Source organism: Thecamonas trahens (genome assembly GCF_000142905.1).
Source record: "Thecamonas trahens ATCC 50062 unplaced genomic scaffold supercont1.37, whole genome shotgun sequence".
Classification (NCBI taxonomy): domain Eukaryota; order Apusomonadida; family Apusomonadidae; genus Thecamonas; species Thecamonas trahens.
The window spans coordinates 307,579-331,515 of NW_013657643.1; the positions used below are offsets into that span (position 1 = coordinate 307,579).

Genomic DNA, 23,937 nt, shown 5'->3' on the forward strand with positions numbered 1-23,937 from the left:
ATGCCAGGAGCCGATCCAGCGATGCTTGCCACCCACACGCACACCTCGGTCTGCTTCCCATCAGATGACCAGCGGTGATCAACACACAGGCAGCAGCCGGCGAGTGTGGTGCTGTGGGGAATGCGTGTGATTGGCTGCCGACATCGGTGTAGCGGAAACGTTCCGCAACGACGGGCAACGGTTTCATTGCGTGAGGAGCGGCACAATTTGTCAACGGCAACCAGCAGGTCTCGCCAGCATCAGGACGACCACCTGACTTCCTTCATCTCATCATCATGGCGGGCGAGTTCAATGGTAACATCCGCGACATGGCGTTCTGGCGTGGCGCCGTGGCCGAGTTCCTCGGCACTATGTTTGTGGTCTTCATCGTGACCTCGGTCTGGGTCTCCAACCCAGCCATGGGCATGACCGGCGACCTTGCTCTGGCCACGGGCTTCACCTACGCCGCCGCCCTCTACTTTGCCAAGGGCTACTCGGGTGGTCACCTCAACCCGATCGTTTCCCTTGTCGCTGTTGTCTTCCAGCAGGTACGCCTCCTCTTATATCCCGCTTGTTGCCCTCTAGCTCGCCCTCTAGCACCCGCAAGCGCCCGCTGCTTGCCTCCGGGCCTGGGTCCAACGGCTGTCCGTTGCGGCCTAACGGCCGTTCCCTCTCTGCAAATTTTTGGCCTTCTGCGCGTCGCCTTCTTCCTTGTCTCCAGAAGCGGCACACCCACGCTCACTCACATGAACCTTGTCTTGCATGGTACAGATCCACGTCATCCAGTTTGCTGTCTACTTCCTCATGCAGATCCTCGGCGGGATCATCGGCTCGGCGTTTGTGCGCGCGGCGCGCGACGGCCAGCACCAGAACCAGTGGCTCGGCGCTGTCCGCGTCTTCCCCAACTCGACTGATGGGCAGGCGTTCCTGTGGGAGTTCATGGGCACGCTCTTTGTCCTTATTGTGTTTGTGGAGACCTCGTACGGCAAGGCCTTCCGTGCCGGCAACATCGCGCCGCTGGCTCAGGGCACCGCGTACTACGCCGCCACGGTCGCCACTGGCCGCTGGACGTCGGCCTCGCTCAACCCGGCCCGCGCCTTTGGCCCGGCCCTTGTTGCTGACCGGTGGGACGACCACTGGCTGTATTGGATTGCTCCGATTGTTGCCGCCGTCGTCGTCATCATCCTCGGCGCCTTTGTCTTCAACGTCGCCAAGCCGATCGGCATGGGCCCGAAGCCCGCCACCGCCCAGACCGATGAGGAGGAGGGCGCCCCCATGCGGGTTGTTAACCCGGGCAAGTAGCTGCGTGTGTTGATCGAGTCTGACCCTATCCTGTCTGTCCTCTCCTGTCGCGTCGTGCCCTGTCCTTCCTGGCCTCGACCGCGACCGCGACTATTACAACCGTCCACCTTTCCCATACACAACCTCTCTGCCTCACATCATCTTCTCACCCCCCCCCCCCCACCATTGTTGCAATCCAGAAGTCCAAACCATCCATCCCTTTGCCTCGATAAGATCAGGATCGCCCCCCCCCCCCTCCCCCCCTCCTTTTTTTTCCCCCGCTACCGTCCGCCCAGCAGCGGGTGGCGGTTCCTTGGCGAGCCGAGTCGGCCAAAAGCCGATGGCCATCCTCCATCCATCACATCACCCAACTCTCTGTCTCGACGGAGAAGCGGCGAGTTAGAGAAGGCGAACGAGCAGATACAAGCCAGCCTTGCAGTTTCCAAGAGCTAGTGTAACGGACCAACAAGGAAGAGATACACACGTAGCCAAGCATGTCTAGCCGCCGACCCAACCGTCCCAAGACGCAGCGGGGCAAGCGTGCTCTCAAGGCCCGGGAGGCTAAGATTGTGGAGGACTCCAAGAAGGCCCTGCTGCTGAAGGGGCCCAAGTGCTCGGCCGGTGTGACGCAGCTGCTCCGGGAGCTGCATGCCATGCGCCGGCCGCTCTCTGTCCTCTTCAACCGCAACAACTCGGTCCGTCCGTTTGAGGATGAGGAGTCGATCACGTACCTGACGGGCAAGAACGAGGCCGCCCTCTTTGCCCTCGGCACCTCGACCAAGCACAAGAAGAACCGGCTGATCATGGGTCGGACGTTTGAGAACCAGGTGCTGGACATGATCGAGTTTGAGGTCGTCAACTTTACCTCCATGTCCGAGTTCAAGGGCAAGGCCAAGTCATCCGTCGGCTCCAAGCCGCTCGTCCTCTTCCAGGGCGAGCGCTTTGAGACTGATGACGTATTTGTCGCCACAAAGTCGCTGCTCATGGAGTTCTTCCTCGGCAACACAGAGCTGACAGAGCTTGATCTTGCCGGCGTCGAGCATGTGGTCATCGTCTCGGCCATGCCGGGCGACTTTATCCACATCGGCCACTACGCCATCGAGCTCAAGAAGTCCGGCTCTCGCCTGCCGCGCGTCGAGCTTGTGGAGATCGGGCCCGAGTTTGACCTGGTCATGCACAGGACACACTTTGCTGATGCCGCCCTCATGAAGGACGCCATGTTTGTGCCCAAGGACCTCCGCCCCAAGAAGGTCAAGAACGTCTCCCGCGATGCCTTTGGCTCGGTCGTCGGCAACATCCACATGTCGCGCCAGGACCTCACCGAGGTCAACACCCGCAAGGTCAAGGGTCTCCGCCGCTCGCGCGACAAGGCCCTCGCCGCACAGGCTATTGCCGAGGCTGCCGCCGAGGTCGAGCTCGAGGACGGCGGCGACGCCGGCCCTGCCCGCAAGCGCTCCCGCCGCTCCTAGCCGGTTCATGGTACGATTCTCGCCCCGCGCCAGGCTGAACAACGTACGGTAAAGTGAGCGATTATCACACACACACACACAAACCTGATGTTGCTCCGCGAGCGCAGGGCGCCGAGGCGGTCGGCGGGCGCCATCGCAGTGTCCTCGTGCCGCCACCTCGGGGGCTGTTCCTACACGGCTCAACACACTACGTGCGCGCTCATTTACTGGCAAGGGCAGGCCTAGCCCTGCGAGTGCCACGCGAGCTTCCACCACGGAATCAGCCGCGACGTCGACTTTTGGTAGAGCTTGTAGAGGTGTGACCGCGCCGGCGACGCCATCATCCGCTCTTCCACCAGGACGGTGACCTGGTGAAGGACGGCAAGTTAAACGCCGCGCCCACCAGCATCCACCCTGCGCCGCAGGCCAGAGCAAAACCACCCAGCGCCGTCCAGAATAGGCCCTCGCCAAAGTGGTTCGGGTGCCGCGAGTACCGCCACGTGCCGGTGCACAGCAGCGGCGCCTCGCCCATCTCGCGCGTCGTCACAAACTCGTACAGCTCGTTGTCCGCCACGTGCGCGAGCAGCAGCCCGCACACCGCCGCCGCAGTCGCCATTGTGTCCATCACCGTCCACGCCTGGTCGGCGCTCCCAACCACCGCAAAGATAGGCAGCGAGATGCCCACAAGCAGCAGATGCTGCACGCCAAACACGTACCACAGCGAGAGCAGCGGCCATGCCTTGCCAAACCGCTCGCGCATCGCCACGTACCGCCAGTCCTCGCGGGCGCCAATCTGCCATTCTTCGCGCCGAAAGTACGAGTGCGTGAGGCGGAGCGCCCACACCACCACCAGCGCCACGCAAACCACAAACCGCGACCAGCCGGGCGCGCCCGGAGCCAGCGCAGGATCGCCGGCAGGATGCAGGGCGGCAAGGGCAAAGAAGGCCGGCGGAATGAGCGACCAGTACGGATCAATGAGCCAGAACGAGCCCTGCACAAGGCCCACCAGCCAGAACACCGCCGTCACGTTGAGGGCAAAGAGAACGTTGGCCAAGAGCAGCGGGTGCCACCCGGCGACTGCGCACGTTGCCGCAGGCAGCGGCAGGCCCATCCAATGCGAAGCAACAGGCGTGCACTGGGCATACCCTGCCGCCTGCTCGATCACGACCTCCATGGCCTTCACCATCGCTCGTCCATCCTGCCACCAGCTTCCGCTTCCTCCAGCTGACGCCACCAGCCAGCTCGCCGGAGAGGCAAACACTCCGCCGCCACCGCTTGGCACCACGCACGAGCACGACGCCCGGACCGCCGCCACACACACCACCGCAGGCAAGGCCACAAGCACAAGCACAGCCAGGTTAATACGCTGCCTCACGCTCTCGTCACTCTCTGCCATGTTGTGCGTCTGTCACCTGTCGTGTGGGTGGGCAAGAGAGAGTGTGTGTGTTAGGGAGAGTGGGGTGGGGGTTGGGGTGGGCCCACAGGCGGGTCGGCTACCGGCTAGTGTGGCAAGGGGGGGGGATGGCGATCAGGGTACTGGAACATGATTTCGGGATGCAGATCTGTGTATGTGTGTGTGTGTGGGGGGGTAGGCTAGAGATGGTGGGTGGGGCTGATATGGATGGTGGTAGGAGCAGGAAAGGACCCTTTGCCCGTGGGGTGGTGGTGGTGGTGATGTCGAGCATCTCAATCCTGTCCAGGCCCTCCCTGCCTCAGCTAGCGGTTAAAGCAGCTCTGGAGGGGGCATGAAGACGGCTTGTAGCGGTCGGATAGCGGCATGTACATACTGAGGTGGTGATGATGGGTGCATCGGCTATCTGCGGTCTATGGAGCAAGTGTAGAGACGCTGTACAAATATGAGCCATTTCCCGCCTTCCCGCTGGCTGCATGCCTCTCATCTCATCTCGTACACATCTTGGCCTCACTACTACCAACCTTGCCCTCTGAAAGAGCCCACCACTGCTACCCAGCGACTTCATATATGTAGTCGCTGGGTAGCAGTGGTGGGCTTTCTCACCCTCTTCGTGCTTCAATCTGTTCTTTTTCCCCCCACAACGACGACGGTGTCCTTCCAGCGGCCAAAAAAATGAGGGTACTCTCCCAAAACAGGAAATATAGTCGATTGTCTGCCGAGGCGTGATCCACATACTCGCACGTGCCAGCAGAGTCGGCGAGGTTGAGGAGGGGGATGGAGAAGGGGGAGAGGAGCAAGTCTGCTCACCTCTCTACTGCTTTGCAATCCTTGATCATGTCTGAGAAGCAAGCTCTTGTCGGAAGCGCACCCGCTGGCGCGCCGCCTCCGGCGTACCACGCCGGCCAGCCTGGACCGCCGCCGCCTGCACAGGTTCCAGGTGCGTATGGTGCGGCACCGGCAGGGGGCTTTGCTGGCCAGCCTGTGGCCTACGGCTATGGGCATGCGACGGCTGTACCCGGCGGCTGCCCGCACCGAAACCTGCACACCTCGTTCACCTGCTGTGGCATCACCACGGCTGTCCTCTGCTTCCCCATCGGCCTCATCTGCTGCCTGGCCAAGCCCGAGAAGCGCTGTCGTGACTGCGGCCTCCTCCTGGACACAGGGTGCTAGGAAGGGAGAGCAAAGATACATCGATTAAATTGGCGTGGCGTCTCGTGCTTACACTGCTTCCCTCCAAGCGCACGATTTCATGGTCCTGTCCGCGGCAGACTAGTCGTACAGATCAACGATGCGGGCGAGATCACGGCCGCACGACGGGCGTGGGCACTGGCGAGCGGCACCATGCTGGATCTGGTTCCGGACATCGGCCGCGCACGCGTGACAGTACGTCCGGTGGCCGCAGGGGAGGTTGATAGACTCGCGGCGGGCACAGGCGCTGCAGACGCGGCACGGCAACGCCGCGAGCTGGGTCACCGGCGGCGGCGACCGGCTCGCGGCACCCGAGCCCGAGTCGGACGACAGTTCATCGGCGGCCATGACGGCCGGACGGACGACCATGCCGAGAATCGGTGCCCGGCAGAGCGGACAGAGCGAGACCTGGCGCGCGCAGTCGAGGCAGGTCGCCGAGTGGCCGCAGTCGAGCAGGACCGTGTTCTGCTGCGCGTCAAAGCAGACGATGCATTCGGGCGCAGGTGTCGGCGTTGGCACGGCCTCGGCGTCGGCTCCCTGGAGGTAGCCTTCGTCGTCGTCATCTGTCGAGAGCTGCAGCAGCGGCGCGCGCTGAAGGACCATGGGTGCGACCTGCGAACGAGCCATGGTAATGGCCCGCACAATCTGCCGCCGCATCTCCTCGGTCCGTGCAAACGAGAGGTCGATGTTCTCGATCGACGCCCCGAACAGGATGGCCTGCTCCAGATGAATGAGCGCGAGCAGCCGCGAGCGGAAGACCTCCAGGCTTGACATGACAACCAGCGAGCAGATGGTGGTTAGGATCGAGCAGACAATGACAAACGAGCCGTACGCAGTGGTGCAGAACGTGACGTCGGCATCCGAGTGTGCCTTGTCGCCGGTTCTCTCGTCGCGCTGCACCTTGTCGCACTCGACAACTTGAAACCGCCACGACATGAGGAATCGCCAGAGCCAAAGCGCAAAGAGAAAGAGAAAGATGACGACGGCCGCCCGGATCCGGACCAGCGACCGGTGGCCGAGCGAGGTCCAGAGCGAGTTGACTCCAAAGACGACCCCGAGTGAAATGAGCGAGAACAGCGCCACGTTGAGCAGCGAGGCGCCGTCAATGACCACAGACGCAAACGAGAGCAGGAGCTCGATGATCCCAGCCGTGCTGGCCGCCACCACCGCCACCAGCCCGGCTCGCCCAACTCCATGCCGCATCTCGGACGCCACCGCGGCTGCGAAAGAGCCCTGCGGCCGCGGTCGCAGCGGGAGCAGGCCCGTCCGCACCGTCTCTAGCCACTCAATGTCGGTGTCAGCCATCCTGACCACCTCGCCACGCCCATCACCTGCCCCTGCTGGGCCTTCGGCGCCTCGCGGCGTGCCCACGGGCGAGGCCACAAGTACAGCCGGAGCAGACTCGATGGTATCCGCCGACGACTCGGAAACGCACGTCCGTGCCGACGTATCTGATGATGACAGCACAGCCTGTGCCGGGAGCATCGGCAGAGGATTGAGGGCAACCAGCGACGAGGAGGAGGAGGAGGAGGAGGAGGAGGAGGACAACGACGGCGGCGGCAACGACGACGACGGTGCTCCTTGCTGATCCTCAGATGCCAGCCTGGCCTCTACTCTGTCCGAAGCATGTTGTGTGGTCAGCGTGGCCTGGCTCTGGCTCTGGCTAAGGCCCTGGCCTCGATCGTCGTCCATGTCGTGTTCCTCGCACCCTGGACTTGGACTTGATGCACTTTCGCCGACCGCAGCCGCGGGCATGGCAGACAGTGCCAGGTATTGGCGAGCTAGGGGGGAGTTGTGGGGAAGGAGGTGTTTGTGACCACGGTGGCGACTTGGGCTCGCCAGGAGAAGCTTGGTGTGGCAAGAGGAGGAGGAGGAAATGGCGGTGGTGTGTGGGGACAGTGGCCAAAGGCTGTGGTGCGGCTGTCGTTTGCCGGTGCGAACGATCGGATCATGTCCGAGTGACATTGGGGAGGACGTACGTTTGTTGAGAGAGAGAGGGGGGGGGAGGGGGGGGGGGGGGAGGAGAAGATGGTGGTGCTCCCCGGGCTGCTGCAAGCCAGACAGTAGTAGCTGACCATGCAGCAGTGAAGGAGGGGCTACGCGATGGGGAGCGGATGAAGCGACGGATCGTGCGGCGATGACATGTTGTACGAGATGATGTCCGAGATGTTGGCGTAGGGATAGGCGTCGACGGCAAAGAACGGATCGTGGACAAGGAATGAGTCAGGCTTGCTCGTCTCCCAGCCGATGAGGAGGACAAAGTGCGAGTTGTGGCGGACGTGGGCGATGCAGACGGTGCCGGCCTCGATGAGGGTCTGTAGCTCGGTGTACGACGGCTTCTGGGCCTCAGAGATGAAGACAATGTCGAGGCCATGGGTCGAGAGCGAGTTCGGTTTGTCCAGCACAAGGTTGTTGCAGTCACCACCAGCGCAGACGTAGCCATCGTTGCTCCGCAGCCAGGCGTTGAGCGAGCCCGGATCGATGACGTGAACGCCCGGGATGCGCGCGCCGCGGCCAGAGAGGGCCATCGAGACGCACGACATGGCACAGCCCTGCTCGCACACCGTCGCTGGCTTGCACCCGCACGCACGGCACTCGGCCTCGGGCCCCATAGTCGCATCTCTCCACCGCGAGTCGCACTGATGGTAGTGCGGATACGTGAAGGGAACCACCGTCTTGCCATGCGCCAACCAGCTCGAGACCATGACGCCCAGGAGGACAAGCCAGAGGCAGACGCTGCCTGACGGAACCATGATTGGGTATGCAGAAGGTAGGGTGTAGTTGAGTGTCGATGTCGGTCTCCGTGCCTGTGCCGGTCTCCGTGCCTGTGCCGGTCGCCGTGCTGCTGGCTGGCAACAGTTTTTTGGGCAGGTTGTGCAGCAGCGTGCGGCGCGCGGGCCGAACTTGGGCGTGAGGCCGGGTGATGGCAAAGCAGGCGGGTTGAGGGCACACAGATGAACATGCGGCAGGAAGGAGAGGAGAGGCAAGGCCAAGAAGGAGAGATCAGGGAGAATCGCGTGTGTGTGTGTGTGTGTGTGTGTGTGTGTGTGTGTGTGTGTGTGTGTGTGTGTGGTTCTTTGATTTGGTGTTAGGGGAGGGGGGGGGGGAAGGGGGAAGAAGCAATTAGGCATCGTCCTCGACCTTGGGCGCGAGGTAGAAGCGGATGTGGCCCATGTCGCCGACGGGGTACTCGACGACGAGCGGGACACCGTTGGACATGGAGATGGTGACGGTCGGGGCAAGCGGAGTGGCCTTGGTGAAGAACGAGAGGTAGCGGAGCGCAAACGACTGCGAGACGGGCTCCTGAAGCTCGATGGAGACGCCCGGCGAGTCGGCATCGTCGTCGATAGCGGCCGACTGGCGGAGCGCAATCTTACCTGTCCCGAGCTCACCCTTGGAGGCAAAGGTGACTCCCTCCTTGGTGGTGGTGATGACCACGGTATCGCCGATGACCGAGAGATCGCGGCAGATGCGGGCAAACTCAGCCGACGGCATGGTGACAACCGACGAGTAGTCGGTCGACGGGATGCCAAGGCGCTCCGAGTCGATGTCCAACCCGCGGAGCTGCCAGTCGGAGACCTTGGACCCGTCCTGGCTCTCAAACATGAGCGTCACGAGGTCACCGTTGTCGTCGGCCTTCATCGTCACTGCGTCGTTGTTGCCCACGCACCGCACAACCTTGGACATGGCGAGCAGGTTGAGCCCGATCGAGATGTTGCGGTCACAGCGGAAGTGATCGAACCCGTCCGCCCGCATGAGGAGCGAGACCAGCGAGACGTGCGACGAGTCCATAGCCTGCAGCGAGATGCCCGTCGACGAGCAGTCAAAGTTGGCATCCGTCACGAGGTCCTTCACGGCCTCGAGAATCTGTGCATGTCGGAATTCCCCACCCCCATTCGTGAGCATACACACACACACACTCTCTCTCTCTCTTTCTCGCTCCGGGGCGGTGGAGACCAGCCCACATGGCTAATTTCCACCCGGCAACAGGGGCGGGGGGGGGGGGGGGGGGCAAGATTCTACCGCTCGAAAAAAACGCTCTGCGCCATTTCGGGGCCTTTCGGCGACGTACCTTCTTGAGCAGGTCACCCTGTGGACAGTATGGCAGACAACGGGGGGAGGAGGGAGGGTGAGTTAGGGTAGGACATGGGAGGGAGGCTGGGGGGGGGGGGGGGGGGGAGGGGTGGTGGAAGGAAGGGGGGGGGCGAAGGGGGGGAGGCGGGTGTGTGGTGGAGGTGGAGGTGGAGGTGGGGGAGAGGGGCGGAGGGTGTAGAATCTTCCCATCGCCGCCACTTCGGGGCCTATCCGCATGGCCTAGGGCGAGGGGGGATGGCGATTCAAGCCATGCGGAAGGGGTGGGAGAGGGTTGTGCGGATGGGGCGGGGGTAGGGAGGGGAGTGGGGTGGGGGTGGACTCGTACCTGCGGCAGGCGGGCCTCAAACATGGTGTGTGTGTGTGTGTGTGGTCGGAGGGGGAGAAGTGGCTGACCGTGTGGGCGTCGGCGACTCGCCGAAGACAACCGAGCTTGAGTGAGTCGGTCAAAGCCCTGGGCGAGTCACCGACGCGCAGGAAGACTTTGCCCTTCCCCCAACCCATACATGTGGTTTTACGGTTGGCTGAACGGCTATGACTAGAATCCGTGGTAGGGAGCATACGAGGTGCATTGGTCGACGACAACGGCCGGCTTTGCGGCACGCGGGGCCGGGGTACAGCCCTCAGGCTCGATCAGGTACTTGTAAGGGACGGAGACCGGCGGGAGGGTGGTGGCGAGGCCGCGGTTTGCGGCAGCGCGGTTCTGGGTCTCGAGAACCACCTTCTTGGTGGGATCCCAACGTGCGGAGCGCGCGGGCGGGTCTGCATCGGCCGAGTCGCGGAGGCGAGTGGGGAGGAGGACAGCGGCTGAGGTGGCGGCGACGGCGGCGTCGAGCTCGGTGGCGTCGGGGACGACAGCGCGCGAGTAGAGCGGGGTAGCGACGGCGCGGAGCTTGGACATGCGGGTCTTGCCAAAGGCCACCTGCTGCTCGGCCTTTTCGACCAGGTCTGTTCCGCGCCATCCGGCCTCGCGCTTGCGCAGCGCGCGCCTGGAGCGTAGCGGCGTGTGCTTGAGCTCGACGCTCCGCAGGCCGGGTACCACGCCCGGAACTGCCAGCATCTCGGCCTTGGTCCGGCGCACCATGTTGCGGCGGGCGGTGGCAAGCGGCGCGCCGGTGGTCCGCGGCGGCGTAGCCAGCTCGCCGTACGGCGTCTTGGCCTTGCTCCCGCCCGAGCCCTGCGGCGCGCCAGCGGCACTCTCAGCCTTGCGCCGGCGCCGACCGCGGCGAAAGCCGGCGTAGCGGATGCGCCCAGCCTTGGTGAACCGGGCCTCGTCGAGCGAAGTCGGGACCTGCGTCGCGAGCCCGCTGTCGTCAGCGACAGTGGGTGCTGCGGCGAGCGGCGGAGCGTCGCCCGGCGTAGGCGGCACAACCGGTGCGGCGTAGGCCGAGGGCGTTGGGCGGTTGCGGCGGTTGCGGCCCGAGCCCGAGTGGGCCTTGCCCTTTCCCTTGCCCTTGCCCTTGCCGCGACGACGCGATCGCCTGCGGTTCCGCGAGCGGAGTTCGTCCGCCTCGCCCGACGCGATCGAAGCCTCCAAGGCACCAGACCTGGCGAGCGTCGGGTCCGAACCGCCGGCAAAGCCGCGGGCAATGCGGAGCGAGTCGGACGGGCTAGCGGCGGCCTGGCTGGCGGCAGTCGGGCCGGCCTCCGGCAGCGAGGATACCGACGCAACATCGTTGTTCGCCAGCAGTGGCGACGAGTCGCGGGTGTGCGAGGCCTTGATCTTCTTCCTGTCGCGGCCCTTGTTCAGCAGCGACTTTGCCAGCGTGCCCGCCGACATGCCCGCCGGCCGCAGCCTGCTGGGCACGCTGCCCCTCCGCCCGCGGAAGGCTGCCACAAGGCTCCCTTCCTCGGCCGTCATCTCCTCGCTCGCCATCCTCGTCCCGCAGCTGCAGTGCCTGTGGGAGAGGGTGGGAGAGGGGTGGGGTGGGTGAGGAGGTGGTGGGGGTGAAGAGGGGGGGCGAGGGGTAAAGGCGGACGGCGGAGGGGAACGGTCGGAATTTGGAGAGTGGAGGAAGGGGGGGGGGGGGGGGGGGGGGGGGCGAGCCTAAGCCGATGGCTTGATCTTTCCAATTGACCTTGCTCTAGTCTGGTCTGATCTACCGCGTGTGCCGTATCGATGGCAGGAGAGTCGTGGCTGGCCTGATGAGGGAGACAGTGGCTTGGTGTGGCTTATGTGGCTTACGTGGCTTGGCTTGGTGTGGCTCGCGTGGCTCGTCTGATGGACTTGCGCTGGCGCGAGCGGGTAAAAAATCGTTCGACTCAACTCGTCGACAGCAAGTTACCAGACGAGGCCGCGACAACAGGTGCCGAGCGCCATGGCTGACCAAGACGTGATCGAAGTCAATTCGCTTCTCGAGTCTGGGCTGGTGACCCGGGAGAGGGTTCGGGCGGTGCTGGAGGAGGCGCGCGCGGCGTGGGAGGCCGAGGCCGCCCGGGATGCTGCCGGGAGCCGAGGAGGTGCGGCGAGTGTTCGTGAAGGACTCGGCGAGGGCGGCGAGACAGGGCAAGAGGCGGCCAGCGGAGCAGCCGAGCGCGAGGCGGTGATCCTGGAGAGCGGCAGCCTCCATTTTGAGAAGCACTACATTTCGCAGACCGATGCGCGGATGACGGTGACGTTCCCGCTCAAGGAGGAGGTGGCGGTGCCGGCCGAGGAGGCGGTGAGCGCGCAGTTTACGCCGACGTCAGCAGCGGTGACGCTCCGCGGCTACCGCGGGCGCGAATTCCAGTACGTAGTGCGGCAGCTGTGCGAGCGGATCGTGCCGGACGAGTCGAGTGCCGTGCTGCGGACGTCGCGAAACGGGCAGCAAAAGCTGGTGGTGCGGCTGGCCAAGGCTGAGCGCGGCGTCGAGTGGTCCGGCGTGAGCGACGAGAAGAAGCGTAAGTCGGAGGAGCACCGGGCGCTCGCCGAGTCGGGCGCCACGACGATGGAGCTCATCCAGTCGATGTACCGCAACGCGTCCGACGAGGACCGTGCATCGCTGGCCAAAGCCATGGCCGAGGGCCAGCGCAAGCGCGAGGAGCGGGCGCGAGCACGGGCGTAGCAGCGGGCGCGGCACGAGAGACTGGCCTACTAGTCAAAGTCGAAGCGGACCTTGACCACGTAGCGGATTTTGACCTTATCTTCGGCGTAGACGATAAACTCGTTGTATAGCAGCTCCGAGTCGGTGTCGAGCTTGGCCGAGACGGGCTTGCCCACAGCGAGCGCGCCGTGGTCAGACGGAAAGTTGTGGGCAGGGTTGGGCACGGTCTTGCCCTCACCCATGGTCGAGTCGAGGCCCTCGGGCGGGCCTTCGAGGGCCTCGGCGGCGCGGGCGCGGTACGGCTTGCCGATGACAGCCTCGGCGAGGATGAGGTATCCGCACGGCGCATCCTTTGTGGCCCAGCAGTAGTTGGCGGCTTTGGAGACCATGTCGGCGAGGTACACGCCCTTGCCAAACATGTAGCCGGTGACCGGAGCCTCGGGCGGGGCGATGCGAAGGCCTTGCGAGAGGATGCCAGCCATGTTAGAAACGCGAGTGCCGTGCCAGAGCAGCTTGCGGTTGTCGACGCCCGACGCGGTGGTCGTGTCGAGCGTGTGGGCGGTGCGATCGACGGCGAGCACGTCCTCGACGTGCAGCTTGTACCGCGAGTGGGTCGGGGCGTGGGTGTTGGCGACGGCGTGCGAGACCATCTTGAAGGCCTCCGAGTCGGGCGCGCACGGGGTGATCGACGCGCCGAGCGCGGCGTACTTGGAGTCGGCCGGGTGCTGCGGAAGGTGTGAGCCTGCTCCCGAGCTGGCGGCGGCTGCGGCGGCATCGGCGGCGTCGGCGGCGTCGTCCAGAGCCTCGACCGACGCGCTCACTTCCAGGAGCGTGTCCATGACCTCAATCTTGGCCAGGAGCGTCTCCTTGGAGTCGATGACCGGAACGGCGCTGCGGCCAAAGTTGTGCGGGACGAGCGTGTAGAACCGGTTCGAGTAGTCGACGAGGCGGGCCCGCGAAGGCGCCGGCTTCACCAGCTCGCTCTCGATGAGCTTGAGAACAGCAAAGCCCTTGGAGAGGTGCTTGACCGTCAGCTGGCCGAGCGGCATCTTGTCGACGTCGATGCGCATGGCGAGGAGCGTCGACCGCAAGAGCGACGCGTCGAAGATCTCGTCGACCATCGTACGGACCGGCGGAGGGAGTGTCGACGGTGCATACGCTGACTCGTCAACTGTGGTGTCCGACGCAGCGTCGTCGGTCATGGCCGACGGCCCACCCGAGTCACCAGGGGCAGCGAGCGCGAGCGGGTAGTACTTGCCGCGCTTCTTGACAAACTCGGCAGCGCCCCACTCGTTACCGGTCTTGCCCTCGTACTTGTCGTGGAAGAGGTCGAGCGCGTCGGCCAGGTCCATCGGCCCGACAAGGTCCTTGGAGCCCATGCGGCGGGCGCCGACGCGGCCATACTTGTAAAACACGTACGCGTCGGTCCCAACCCGGATGAGCTGCAGCAAGTAGTATGAGTTGAGCCCGGCACCAATGTCGGTCATGTTGAGCATGACGTTGTACACCGAGCTTGCCGAGGTGTGGATGACGCCCTCGTCGTCGAGACCCGAGTCTGGATCGACGGCGTTGGGCGCCACAGTCTCGACCCGCGGTGCCTCGGCCTCGCCGACCGCCCGCTTGCCGGCAAGTGGGTCGACAACCGCCGATGCCGACCTTCCGGCGAGGCCCTTGCGCCGCTTGGCCGACGGACCGAGCGCTGCCGCGGCATCGTCGGCTTCGCGCGCCCGCTTGAGCGCCGCCGGCGAGAGCAGCCGCGTTAGCGGCAGCGCCTTGCTCTTCACCAGCTTGCGCAGCGTCGGCGACGCGTCGAGCACTGTGCCAGACGACTCGTCGTCAAACGAGAACGCCGTCGGCGGCGCAGACGCCGGCAGCTTGCTCGCCACGTACACGCACCGCGACCACTCGGAGAGCCAGCCCGAGCACTGGTACGCGCCATCCTTGAACTGCAGCTTGGCCTCGGAACACTCGGGACATGGCGGCGGAACGCCAAATACAGCAACGTCCGCGAGATGAGCCACCACCTTGTCCTTACCGCCCGACTCGCGGTCGACACCATTGACCGCCAGCGCGTCGAGGAACGTCGCCTTGTCGTAGCTCGCCGCAAGCTCGTCGCGGACCGCCCACAGCGTCTTGTTCTGCTCCTTGAACGCCACGACCTGAGGATCGTCGTCGGCTCCGCCCTTGCCGCCACTACCTCCGCCTGCTGCGCCTTCCGCCTTTGCCGCGTGGTTCTTCAGCCGGTGGATGAGCGCGGCTTTGCGCCCAGCGGTCTTGAGCCCGGCGTCCTTGAGCCTCTCTTTGAGCACGGCCACCGTGAGGCTCGCGAGATCTTCCGAGCCTGAGCCCGAGCCCGAGCCCGAGCCCGAGCCCGAACCGGATGCAGCGGCCGCTGCAGCCGCAGCATCCTTGGCCGCTCGCGAGCGGGTGGTTCGTTTCTTGGGCGAGCCTGCGTCGGCGTCGCTAGTCGAGCGCTTGCGCTTTGAATCGGTCTTGACCGCAGCCTTGTCCTTGGCGGCCTTGCCCTTGGCGGCCTTGCCCTTGGCGGCCTTGCCCTTGGCGGCCTTGCCCTTGGCGGCCTTGCCCTTGGCAGCCTTGCTCGCCTTGGCAGCAGCCTTGGCGTCAAGATCGGCGACGTGTTCAGCAAGAGCAGCGGTAAACTTTTCCTGATCGTCATAGCGAGCATCGGAAAAGCCGGCGACCTCAGCAACGTCGCGCAGCTTGTACGTCGTAGCCCGCATCCGCATCTGCTTGTTGAACAAGCACGGGACGGCGTGGAACCAGTGGGTCATGTCGCCATCGTACTGCGACATCCGGATCACACATCACGTGGCATGGAAGGAGAGAGGTGGAGGGAGCCGGTGGAGGCTAGGTGAGTCGATGATCAAGAGGGAGGGAGGGAGGGAGGGAGGGAGGGAGGAGGGGAAGGGAGGGCGTACAAAGGGTGACGGGAAGGTCCGGCCAATGCGGAAGGCACCCTCGGCGATGGCCTTGCCGCAGCCCTTGCACTTGGCGCGCGAGCTAGGAGCGTAGCCGACTGAGAAGCGGATGGAGGAGACCTTCTCTTCCGAAGACATGGCGAGTGTGCAGAGCGGAGAGCGGTGGGGGTGGAGGGTGGAGGGGGGGTGGGGCTAGCGACAGCCGCCTGGTGAAGTCGCTGCGAGTGATATCAGCCGGTGACAGCCGTGACAGCAGCCGGAGGAAGGGAGATGGGATCGGATGAGGAGGGCGGAAGGGAGGGAGGGAGGGAGGGGGGGGCAGGGAGCGGAGGGAGGAAGGAAGTCGAGCTGATGTAGTGGTGGCGTGGTAGCGCGGTGACGTGGTGGTGTGGTGGAGATGATAGTGACGATGATGCTATGATGACGATCACGATGGCATGACTCCAGGAGGCAGGCAGGTTGTGGTGACGATCATGGTGCCATCAGGCATGATCATGGGCCCATGGGCCACAGTTTGCGATGCCAGCTAGCTGCGGGGGGGCAATCGGTGAGAGGGGACAGCACAGCGCACCGGACAGTCCGCTGGTCATCCGTTCGTCGTCAGCTCCGTTTCTTCATTTCTTCGGCCAACGCCTGCCACCGGACACCGGACTCTCTCAAGTTTTTCGAGCAGGTAGGTTTTGAGCAGAGTGTGGGAAGTGGGGGGAGGGGGAGGGGGGCACACCGGTGGGCAGGCTAGCGAGGGGTTCTGGGACGGAACGGGAGAGGGGGGGGGGGGGGGTGAGATTGGAGACTGACGGAGCAAGGGGCGTTTACTTGGCATGGGTAGGGCGAGGAGGCGGCTTGGGAGGGCATGCCGCGGTCGTCTGTGTCGAGGTCGCTGTCGTCGTCGCTCGGTGCGCTGAGCCCGTTGCGGCCCGGGCGCGGCAGCGAGGAGAATGGGCTGCGTGTAGACGTGTCACCGGTGCGTGTGCAGCGGCGGCGCGGTGGAGGAGGTGGTGAAGGTGGCGGCGATCGGGATCGTGAGCGGCGACGGCGGGTAGCGTCGCGCAAGTCTGGCGAGTTTCTGCGCGCACGATCGATTGTGCGGAGTGCGGTGGAGGCTCTGGAAGACACGCACGATGAGGCGTGCGATGTGTGCGCGGATGGCGGCGATCTGCTTTGCTGCGACTCGTGCACGCGGGTGTACCACCTAGAGTGCCTAGGCATGCGCGAGAAGGACATTCCGCGCGGCAAGTGGGAGTGCGCCTACTGCACGTCGGCCGAAGAGGTGCGGATCCATGTGGTGCGGCTGTTTATGGGCGGGAAGGAGATTGACCCGAAGCGCCCGATTGGGCTGCCGCGGCCAAAGCTGCAGACGGAGACGCGGTCGCGGAAGCGGAAGCTCGGCTCGCCCGAGGTCGACAGCGTGGCGACGCCGGGCGCCGGTGTTGGGACGCCCAAGAGAAGACGAGGCCTTGGCTCGCCGGGACCGGTCTTTCTTCGCACGCCGCCACCGCAGACGGAGGAGGCCTTGGCGGCGGCGTCTCGGCGGGCGCGCGAGTGGGCGTCGGAGGTCCGAGGGAGCCGCCGTCTGTCGGACCTCCCCATGGGCTTTATCCACTCACAGTACCTGCAACGGTCGGTGCTCTCGGCGCTGGGCCTGGAGCCGTCGCCGCCGCGAGGGGCCAAGGCCGATGTGGTGAGCGAGGAGGAGCAGCTGGCACTAGCAGTTGCTGCGGCCGAAGCGAACAAAAGCCCGAGCCGCGGGCCGAGCAGCTCGCCGCGGCGGGCGTCGGCGCGGCTGCTGACTCAGGAGCGGACGTGGGCGGCGTGCGGGTCGTGGAAGCGGGCCATGGACCGATACCAGGCGCGGGTGGCGGCGCAGGGCGAAGGCGCGCTTGTCACACCGCTTGTTTTTGAGCTCTCAGAGTACTCATCGAGCGACGGCGAGAGCGGCGAGAACGGCGGCGGCGGCAGCGGCAGCGGGCCCAGTGATAGCGGGGCGGCGTCGGCGTCGTCGTCCGAGGACCTGTCGGACGCGCGGTTTGCCGAGTTTGGGCGGAACTTTGGCATGTCGCCCGAAGCTGCGTCGCGGCACCGAGTTCTGCTCAAGGCTGCCGAGAAGGAGCGGGTGCGGATCCACCGGATCGAGAAGCAGCGGCTGCAGCAGAAGCAGCGGAAGGAGAAGGCGGCCATGGACCGGTCGCCAATCCTTAAGTTTTGGCGGCGAACGCTCGACGCGCCGTGGGAAGTCCGCCGCAAGCCGGTTTTCCGACCCAAGACGCCCAAGCAAAAGATCATGGAGATGCCGCCGCGGTTCTGGCTCACGCACCCGTTCTCGCCGTTGTACTACTCGGACCTCTCTATTTCGCCGCGGACCACCAATGGGGTGTATGTGCCGTCGTCGCCCCGCTCGCCGCTGTCGGCGGGGGCAGCGTCGCCTAGAACTGTGGTCCGCTTCCCACCAGCAGCCTCACCATCGCCCAAGTGGTCCGGCCGCGGCAAGCACCCGGATCGGGTCATCTCGGCCTCAATCCTCGCCTGGAAACACGAGGCCGAGCGCCGCGAGGCCGCCGAAGAGGCTGCCGCCGAAAAGGCTGCTGCCGAGAAAGCCGCCGCAGAAGAGGCCAAGGCAAAGGCCAAAGCCAAGGCCGCCACTGAAAAGGCCAAGGTTAAGGCCAAGGCCAAGGCCAAAGCAAGTCCCAAGGCCAACAAGGCTAGCAAGACCAAGACTCCGGCAAAGGCCAAGACTAAGCCCAAGCCAAAGGCCAAGGCCAAGGCCAAGACTCCGGCAAAGGCCAAGACTCCGGCAAAGGCCAAGACTCCGGCAAAGGCCAAGGCAAGCTCTGGGAATGGCCGCAGTCGCGGCCGTGGGCGTGGATCGGCCAAAGGCGGCAGCAGTGGTCTCGCCCGCGGAGGCAAGGCCTCGAGCAAGAAGAAGCCGGCTTCACCGGCCAAGCAGTACGGTGGCATCAAGAAGCCCACCCCGCGCAAGTCGACAGGACGGGTGCCAGCTCGATCACGGGCACCCCCACTCAAGTATCGGTAATATGACTTCTGCCTTGGGCAACAGCGACAGCCACCGCCACCGCCAACCGTGTAGCCACCCAGCCACCGCCACCGACCTCAGCCACGGGCGCCGGCCACTGGCGCCGGCAAGTGGCCACACGTCACGCACCAACCACCATGGACAACTCCATTACGCAGATGCTGCGTGCAGCAGAGCACGAGGCCGAGGAGATTATTGCAGCAGCCAAGGCGGGTACGTATCTGGAGCAGGAGAGGAAGAGGGAGGGCGGGGAGGGGGGCGGGGGCGGGGGGCGGGGGGGGGGGGGTGACGACCGTCGGCGATGGGCAGCGTGTGACCTGGGGGTGTGGGCAGTTCTTTTTTGTGGGCCGCAGCAAGGAGGGGGTGAGGGGCATGGTGCGGTGCACGGTATGAGGGCAGGGGAGTGGAGAAGGAGAGGGAGGGAGGGAGGGGGAGGGGAGAAGGGAGGGAAAGGAATGAGGGGGGGGGGGGGGGTTGAGGGGGGAGGGAGGGGGGGAGGGTGGCAGGCGACTGATACTCATGGCGAGGTCGGGCGGCGGACGTCGGACGGACGGACGGATGGACGGACGGACGGACGAATGGATGGATGGACGTATGGACAAACACACTGCTGGGCAACAGCACGGAACGCCAAGCTCCGGCGTGCGGCCGACGAGGCTGCAGCCGAGGCAGACGCGATCCGGAAGCGCAAGCAGGCTGAGCTTGACAACTACCAGTCTCTGCATGCGGACGAGGTGGCGCAGGAGGAGCAGGCGGCGGCAGCGCGCCAGGCTGAGGAGACTGCGCGGATCCAGGCGGCGGTGGCCGACCGGGCGGATGTGGTCATCGACATGCTGCTCGACGCCGTGGTCGAGGTCAAGACGGACGTGCACAAGAACGTGGCGCTGGCGCACGCGCGGGCGGATGCACTCAAGAACTAATGAACTCGGTGTAGCACCAGCTGGCTGAAGCGGATTTACTGCTGCGGCTCGTAGCGGACAAACGAGGAGAGGTCGGTGTAGGAGACCGACTGGGCGCGGGTAGCGGCCTGGAGGTCAAAGGGCGCGTAGACGAGCTGGTGGTGCTCGCCAAGGAGACGGTCCTTGGCGTCCGAGGCGTAGATCTTGGTCACCGAGGAGTACATGCCCTTGACGACGTCGCCGTCGTCGACGGCGTAGCCGATCTTGACAAGATCGTCCACAGCGTCGCGGGTGACGGTGGCGGTGATGGTGACAAGCTCGCCGGAGCCGTCGGGCTTCTCGAGCGAGGTCTCGAGGAAGAAGGCGTCGATGCCAGACTCGTCCATGGTGGCGAGGCAAGCGTGCTTGACCGGGCGCAGGTGGAAGGCGAGGTTGGCGGTGCGCGAGACAATCTCGGGCGCGCTGCCGTCTTCCTCGGCCATGATAGCCTCACCAATGTTGATGGGCTTCGGCTCCTCACCGCGGGCGATGGCGTCGACGTCGGCCTGGGTGTGGAGGGTGTAAAAGTAGACGGCGTTGACCGAGTGGAGGTAGGCCGAGGTCGAGGTCGGCGGGATCTGGGCCTGGGCGCGGACCTCGGCGAGGGCGGCGGTGCCGGCGTCGGTCTGGCCCATGTCGACGAGCATGCACGCGTGATGGTTGGCGACAGCGTTGTAGATGGGCGACGAGTGCGGCATGCCCTCAGCGTCGAGGGCGGCGAGAATGTCGGCGTAGACAAGCTCAGCGTCGTCGAAGCGGCCAAGGAGGCGGTAGACGGAGGCGAGGGTGCAGATGCCGTGAATGGTGAAGAGCGTGGTCTTGCCGATGTGCTCCGAGCCGACGGCAATGACCTCGGTGAGGAGCTCGACGGCCGGCTCGAGGTTGTTCGTCGCCTTGTGGATCTTGGCAATGAGGAACTTAGCCGACGCAATCTGGATGTGCTTCTCGGCAGAGGCCTCAGCGGTGTCCTCGGCGGCAGCCTCAAAGACCTTGAGCGCGCGGAAGGCAAACTTCTCGGCCATCGGATACTGCCGCAGGTCGATGAGCGTGTTGGCCATGGAGATGAGGACCTGGACGGCCGCCGGCGAGTCCTCGCCCATGGCGTGGCACCGAATCTCGTACGACTTTTGCTGCATGGCCAGCGCCTTCTCGTCCTCCTTGGTTGTCGAGTACAGCGTGGCCAGCTGCTGGAACGGGCGGTCGGCGAGGATGTGGTTCGGGCCAAGCATAGCTCCAATCATCTCCAGCGACGAGACAAGGCACTGCTCCGCATCGCTGAACGCGCGCAGCTGGATCAGCTTCTCGCCCGTCGAGATGAGCGAAAGCATCTGCTGCAGCTGCTGCCGCTCCGCCATCGACATGCCCTGTGTGTTGAGCATGATCCGCCCGTCAGGCTGGACCTGCAGCGCTGCGCCACCGGACGCCGAGCCAGCCTCGCCACTGGCAGCAGCAGCAGCAGCAGCGGGCGCCGCAGCAGGTGCCGGAGCAACAGCATCAGCAGCAGCACCAGCAGCACCAGCAGTCGCGGGCGCAGGCGCATCGCTTGCCTCCTTCTTCCCCTTGGCCACCGCAGCGTTGTACCGCGCGCGCGCACGCCAATACTCAAAGTACATCCAGCCGGCGACGGCAGCCGAGAGGCCGGCCTTGACCTGCCATGGCCACTTGAACGGGTTGAGCGCGGACGACATACGTTTGGTGGTCGGCAGAGGGGTGGTTGTTGCCGGCCGGGGGATGGATGGCGATGGAGATTCTGTCGCGTCATGCGTAGCTGGCGGGCTTGGGACTGGGCGAGCTGGTTTTTCGGCTCTCAGCGTCGGATGCGGGGCGTGATGCGAGCACCAAGGACATGGCAAGGTAGTTTGGGATGTGAGCTTGATGGGACGCACGTTATATGTACGTGACAAGGCGCGTAGCGGTAGAGCGAGGGGAGGAGAGAGCTTGTCGAGGAAAATCGGGCATGCACGTAAAACAGCATTTAAGCTATAAATATATATATATGTGCGATTGTAAAAATATGATTGTATGTAGTGTATGTCATATTTTGTATAATGTACAATTATGACGTGTAATATATATATAATGAATATATTTAGTGTTTTGGGACTCGATTTGCACTCTTTTTGTTGTTTGCAGTTTGCTTTCAACCCCAGCCTGAAACTCCCAATGCGGGCTTGGGCTCGAGCACGGGCTCGGGCCCACCAGGCACCACCACAGACCACCACCAGCGCCCGCCCATCGTGGCCGCTTTATCGGAAGGATGCACCCACTCTGGGCTCACATCACCTACGTTTGCTTATTTACTTGGCGCCATCCTCTCCTTCCTGCGGATGAGCTCCTCAGCAGCGGCAAACAAGTTCTTGCCCATGAAGAAGCGCTCCAGAAGAACAAAACGCGAGCCAATGTTGGGTTGGCAAGGAGCTCGTCGATGCCTGCCTCGGACAGACTGTGCGGCGGTGCGGCGAGCACAGCTCGGATGCCCCTCGTCAAGATGGGGAGGATGTAGCTGGAGGTGATGTCCTTGACGGCGCGGCTAAACTGTCCCCGCGGAAGGCTGCCCGCCACATAGGCCTCGACCTTGCCGCGAACCGATGGCAGCACGACAGCAGTCTTGGGATTGTTCAGCACGATCTCCAAGGGGTTGGGCGGCGGCGGCGGCGGGGAGGGATCGCCAGCGATCGCAAGCGGGCCGGGCGAGAAGCGGTCGTCGAATGCCCAGAGCGGAAGCCTGGGCAAGCAATAGTTGCGCAGGATTTTCATGGCGGTCCGCCTGCGCTTGCGGGGCAGAGATATGCTGGAAGCGCGACGCGGATTGGCGGCCTGGATTCCGGCCGCCACCGAGCCGTACTTGGCTGTCACTGCTTTGATGATCTCCTTGCCGTCGAAGAGCCTGATAGGCATCCCAAAGCTGTTGACGCGCCTCTCGGCCGCGATGCCGACCAAATCGGCCGAACGAAGGCCGAGCTGGATAGTGGCACGTGAGTAAGAAATCTTATCCCGGCGACCAGCCGACGAGTTGACATAGAACATGATGCAGTCGTTGCAGATCGGGTCGGGGCCCCAGTCGGCGCCGCGCACCTTGCCGACCGCGCAGAGGCAGACAGGGCATCGCCGGGCAGCGGCGTCGAGAATGGCCTGATAGACAACGCCAGGTGTGCGACAGTCGAGAGATGAGACCAAGGTGTTGGAGGAGAGGGTCTCGAACACCGCGTCGGCGTGTGCCCGCCACAGTAGGTTGTCGCGCCCGATGGCGTACAGCCGCCGGCATGTCATGAGAATGTTGACCAGGTTCGGCACCTCTAGGTAGTGCAGAATCAAAAGAAGCAGCTCGTCCGGAAGCTCGATGAGCATCGACGGCCAGCTCGATCGATACTGTATCCACGCACAGCATCGGCGGGCCTCGGCGGCTGACATCTTGCTCCGCCCCGGCACGCCAGCCTCCTTCAGCCATGCCCTGATCGCTTTGGTGCTTTGCTGCGCCACCTCGGCATGCACCGCAGCAAACGAGCGGAAAGGCGCAAAGTTGATCACATGCGGCGCCAGCTCGGCCTGGAGCGGCTTGGCAGGCGGCATCATGTCCGGGACAACCTCGCCCGCTCCCGCAATCCGGACCACAATCTGGGCCTTGGTCCCCCTGGAGCTGACCCCGAGCTTCTTGGCCATATCCACGAGCTCTGTCTTTTTCATCGCCATCAGATTGCGCGAGATGTTGGGTCCCGTGCACGCGCGGGGGGGCTCGACCTGAGCCTCGACTATCCCCCCTTCCCCTCCCCCTCCCCCTCCTGCTCCTCTCGTGCCTCCACTCAGTGCCAGGTCGTCCGCAGGCCCACACTCCGCCTCACGGGCCACCGGCTCAGTCTCTGCCTTGCGCGTGACGTTCGGCTCACTAGCCATTGTGCTCTGGGCCAGCTCTGCTTGACTACGCTCGTCTGAGCTCGGGAGGCGGAGAGGGGTGTGTCGTCTTTCGCCTGTCGAGTTGCCAACCCTCGGGCCGAAAAGTCGGCCCATAAAAGGTCGTAGTTCTGGGCTACTTGGGGGAAATGGGCCGACTGGAGACGGAGTGCGCAGAGGACACGTGCTGGAGGACTCTCTCGTACATGCATGCTCCCTGTTACCCCCGTTCATCTGTTGTTCCGGCCTGTCTCGGCATAATACCGATCATGATCCTCATGGCTCTCGCTCGCCTGTCTGCGAGTCACGACGTCCAAAGCCGCAGACCGCCAACTGCCCAAGCTCAAAACCCACGACCCCGCCGCCCACTCTGCATGCACCCATACCGTCACCGTATACCTCATCCTGCATCTGTTCTCGTGTCCACACTCGCCGTTATCGCCCTGACCCCTCTTTCCCTCTCCTCTCGACTGAGAGCCCACTCACCCCCACCTACCCCACCTCGTCATGACAGGCGCACGTGCGAGCCTTGCACTTTTTGCAGCACTTTCGCGCATCCGCAGGCTTCAGCGCTGCCGAGACCCTTCACCTCACTTCCCCCCCCCCCACCCCTCCCCACATGCACCCCTTCGTCACCCTGGTCCTCCTGCTTCTTGCAGTGGTATGCACTGGTGCATGTCCCACCGTCAACACTCTCCCAGATGCTGTTGCCATGC

At 64.4% G+C, this 23,937-nt stretch overlaps 10 protein-coding genes across 10 annotated transcripts; 4 read left to right on the forward strand and 6 right to left on the reverse strand.

The window, feature by feature from the left end:
* The first annotated feature begins 251 nt into the window (after window positions 1-251).
* On the forward strand, window positions 252-1,398 carry AMSG_07819 (plasma membrane intrinsic protein). The gene is made up of 2 exons (XM_013900424.1): window positions 252-527; window positions 751-1,398. Exons 1-2 carry the CDS (start codon window positions 276-278, stop codon window positions 1,279-1,281), a joined length of 783 nt encoding a protein of 260 aa, XP_013755878.1. The 5' UTR covers window positions 252-275; the 3' UTR covers window positions 1,282-1,398.
* Window positions 1,399-1,641: 243 nt separating this feature from the next.
* AMSG_07820 (brix domain-containing protein 1) lies at window positions 1,642-2,743 on the forward strand. Its single transcript, XM_013900425.1, has one exon. The coding sequence runs from the start codon at window positions 1,755-1,757 to the stop codon at window positions 2,727-2,729; it is 975 nt and encodes a 324-aa protein (XP_013755879.1). The 5' UTR covers window positions 1,642-1,754; the 3' UTR covers window positions 2,730-2,743.
* Window positions 2,744-2,950: 207 nt separating this feature from the next.
* On the reverse strand, window positions 2,951-4,161 carry AMSG_07821 (uncharacterized protein; the record flags this gene model as incomplete). Its single annotated transcript, XM_013900426.1, has 2 exons — window positions 3,112-4,161; window positions 2,951-3,076 (listed from the first exon to the last, which is right to left on the reverse strand). The coding sequence occupies exons 1-2, from the start codon at window positions 4,102-4,104 to the stop codon at window positions 2,951-2,953; spliced, it is 1,119 nt and encodes a 372-aa protein (XP_013755880.1). The 5' UTR covers window positions 4,105-4,161.
* A 1,230-nt stretch (window positions 4,162-5,391) lies between these two features.
* Window positions 5,392-6,795, reverse strand: AMSG_07823 (uncharacterized protein; the record flags this gene model as incomplete). The annotated part of the gene is made up of 1 exon (XM_013900427.1): window positions 5,392-6,795. One exon carries the CDS (start codon window positions 6,793-6,795, stop codon window positions 5,392-5,394), a length of 1,404 nt encoding a protein of 467 aa, XP_013755881.1.
* Window positions 6,796-8,368: 1,573 nt separating this feature from the next.
* On the reverse strand, window positions 8,369-9,774 carry AMSG_07825 (proliferating cell nuclear antigen). Its single transcript, XM_013900428.1, has 3 exons — window positions 9,731-9,774; window positions 9,383-9,400; window positions 8,369-9,177 (listed from the first exon to the last, which is right to left on the reverse strand). Exons 1-3 carry the CDS (start codon window positions 9,752-9,754, stop codon window positions 8,434-8,436), a joined length of 786 nt encoding a protein of 261 aa, XP_013755882.1. The 5' UTR covers window positions 9,755-9,774; the 3' UTR covers window positions 8,369-8,433.
* A 1,903-nt stretch (window positions 9,775-11,677) lies between these two features.
* Window positions 11,678-12,558, forward strand: AMSG_07827 (uncharacterized protein). The gene is made up of 2 exons (XM_013900429.1): window positions 11,678-11,862; window positions 11,908-12,558. The coding sequence occupies exons 1-2, from the start codon at window positions 11,721-11,723 to the stop codon at window positions 12,444-12,446; spliced, it is 681 nt and encodes a 226-aa protein (XP_013755883.1). The 5' UTR covers window positions 11,678-11,720; the 3' UTR covers window positions 12,447-12,558.
* Window positions 12,226-15,502, reverse strand: AMSG_07828 (poly polymerase 1; the record flags this gene model as incomplete). The annotated part of the gene is made up of 2 exons (XM_013900430.1): window positions 12,226-15,229; window positions 15,365-15,502. The coding sequence occupies 2 exons, from the start codon at window positions 15,500-15,502 to the stop codon at window positions 12,476-12,478; spliced, it is 2,892 nt and encodes a 963-aa protein (XP_013755884.1). The 3' UTR covers window positions 12,226-12,475.
* Window positions 15,503-16,019: 517 nt separating this feature from the next.
* On the forward strand, window positions 16,020-19,315 carry AMSG_12103 (uncharacterized protein; the record flags this gene model as incomplete). Its single annotated transcript, XM_013900450.1, has 4 exons — window positions 16,020-16,037; window positions 16,194-18,353; window positions 18,554-18,608; window positions 19,017-19,315. The coding sequence occupies exons 2-4, from the start codon at window positions 16,218-16,220 to the stop codon at window positions 19,313-19,315; spliced, it is 2,490 nt and encodes an 829-aa protein (XP_013755904.1). The 5' UTR covers window positions 16,020-16,037; window positions 16,194-16,217.
* Window positions 19,316-19,350: 35 nt separating this feature from the next.
* AMSG_07831 (uncharacterized protein) lies at window positions 19,351-21,021 on the reverse strand (the record flags this gene model as incomplete). Its single annotated transcript, XM_013900431.1, has 1 exon — window positions 19,351-21,021. The coding sequence occupies one exon, from the start codon at window positions 21,019-21,021 to the stop codon at window positions 19,351-19,353; it is 1,671 nt and encodes a 556-aa protein (XP_013755885.1).
* A 605-nt stretch (window positions 21,022-21,626) lies between these two features.
* Window positions 21,627-23,224, reverse strand: AMSG_07832 (uncharacterized protein; the record flags this gene model as incomplete). The annotated part of the gene is made up of 3 exons (XM_013900432.1): window positions 21,627-21,689; window positions 21,725-23,082; window positions 23,134-23,224. 3 exons carry the CDS (start codon window positions 23,222-23,224, stop codon window positions 21,627-21,629), a joined length of 1,512 nt encoding a protein of 503 aa, XP_013755886.1.
* Between the last annotated feature and the right edge of the window lie 713 nt (window positions 23,225-23,937).

What these genes read in the sequence shown, in the direction of transcription:
- AMSG_07825 (XM_013900428.1), bottom strand. Translation starts at nt 9,754, where the DNA reads ATGTTTGAGGCCCGCCTGCCGCAG.
- AMSG_07827 (XM_013900429.1), top strand. Translation starts at nt 11,721, where the DNA reads ATGGCTGACCAAGACGTGATCGAAGTCAATTCGCTTCTCGAGTCTGGG. An exon ending in TGCTGCCGGGAGCCGAGGAG is followed by an intron (nt 11,863 to 11,907) that starts GTGCGGCGAGTG and finishes GCGGCGAGACAG; the next exon opens with GGCAAGAGGCGGCCAGCGGA.
- AMSG_07819 (XM_013900424.1), top strand. Translation starts at nt 276, where the DNA reads ATGGCGGGCGAGTTCAATGGTAACATCCGCGACATGGCGTTCTGGCGT. An exon ending in TCGCTGTTGTCTTCCAGCAG is followed by an intron (nt 528 to 750) that starts GTACGCCTCCTC and finishes TGCATGGTACAG; the next exon opens with ATCCACGTCATCCAGTTTGC.
- AMSG_07820 (XM_013900425.1), top strand. Translation starts at nt 1,755, where the DNA reads ATGTCTAGCCGCCGACCCAACCGTCCCAAGACGCAGCGGGGCAAGCGT.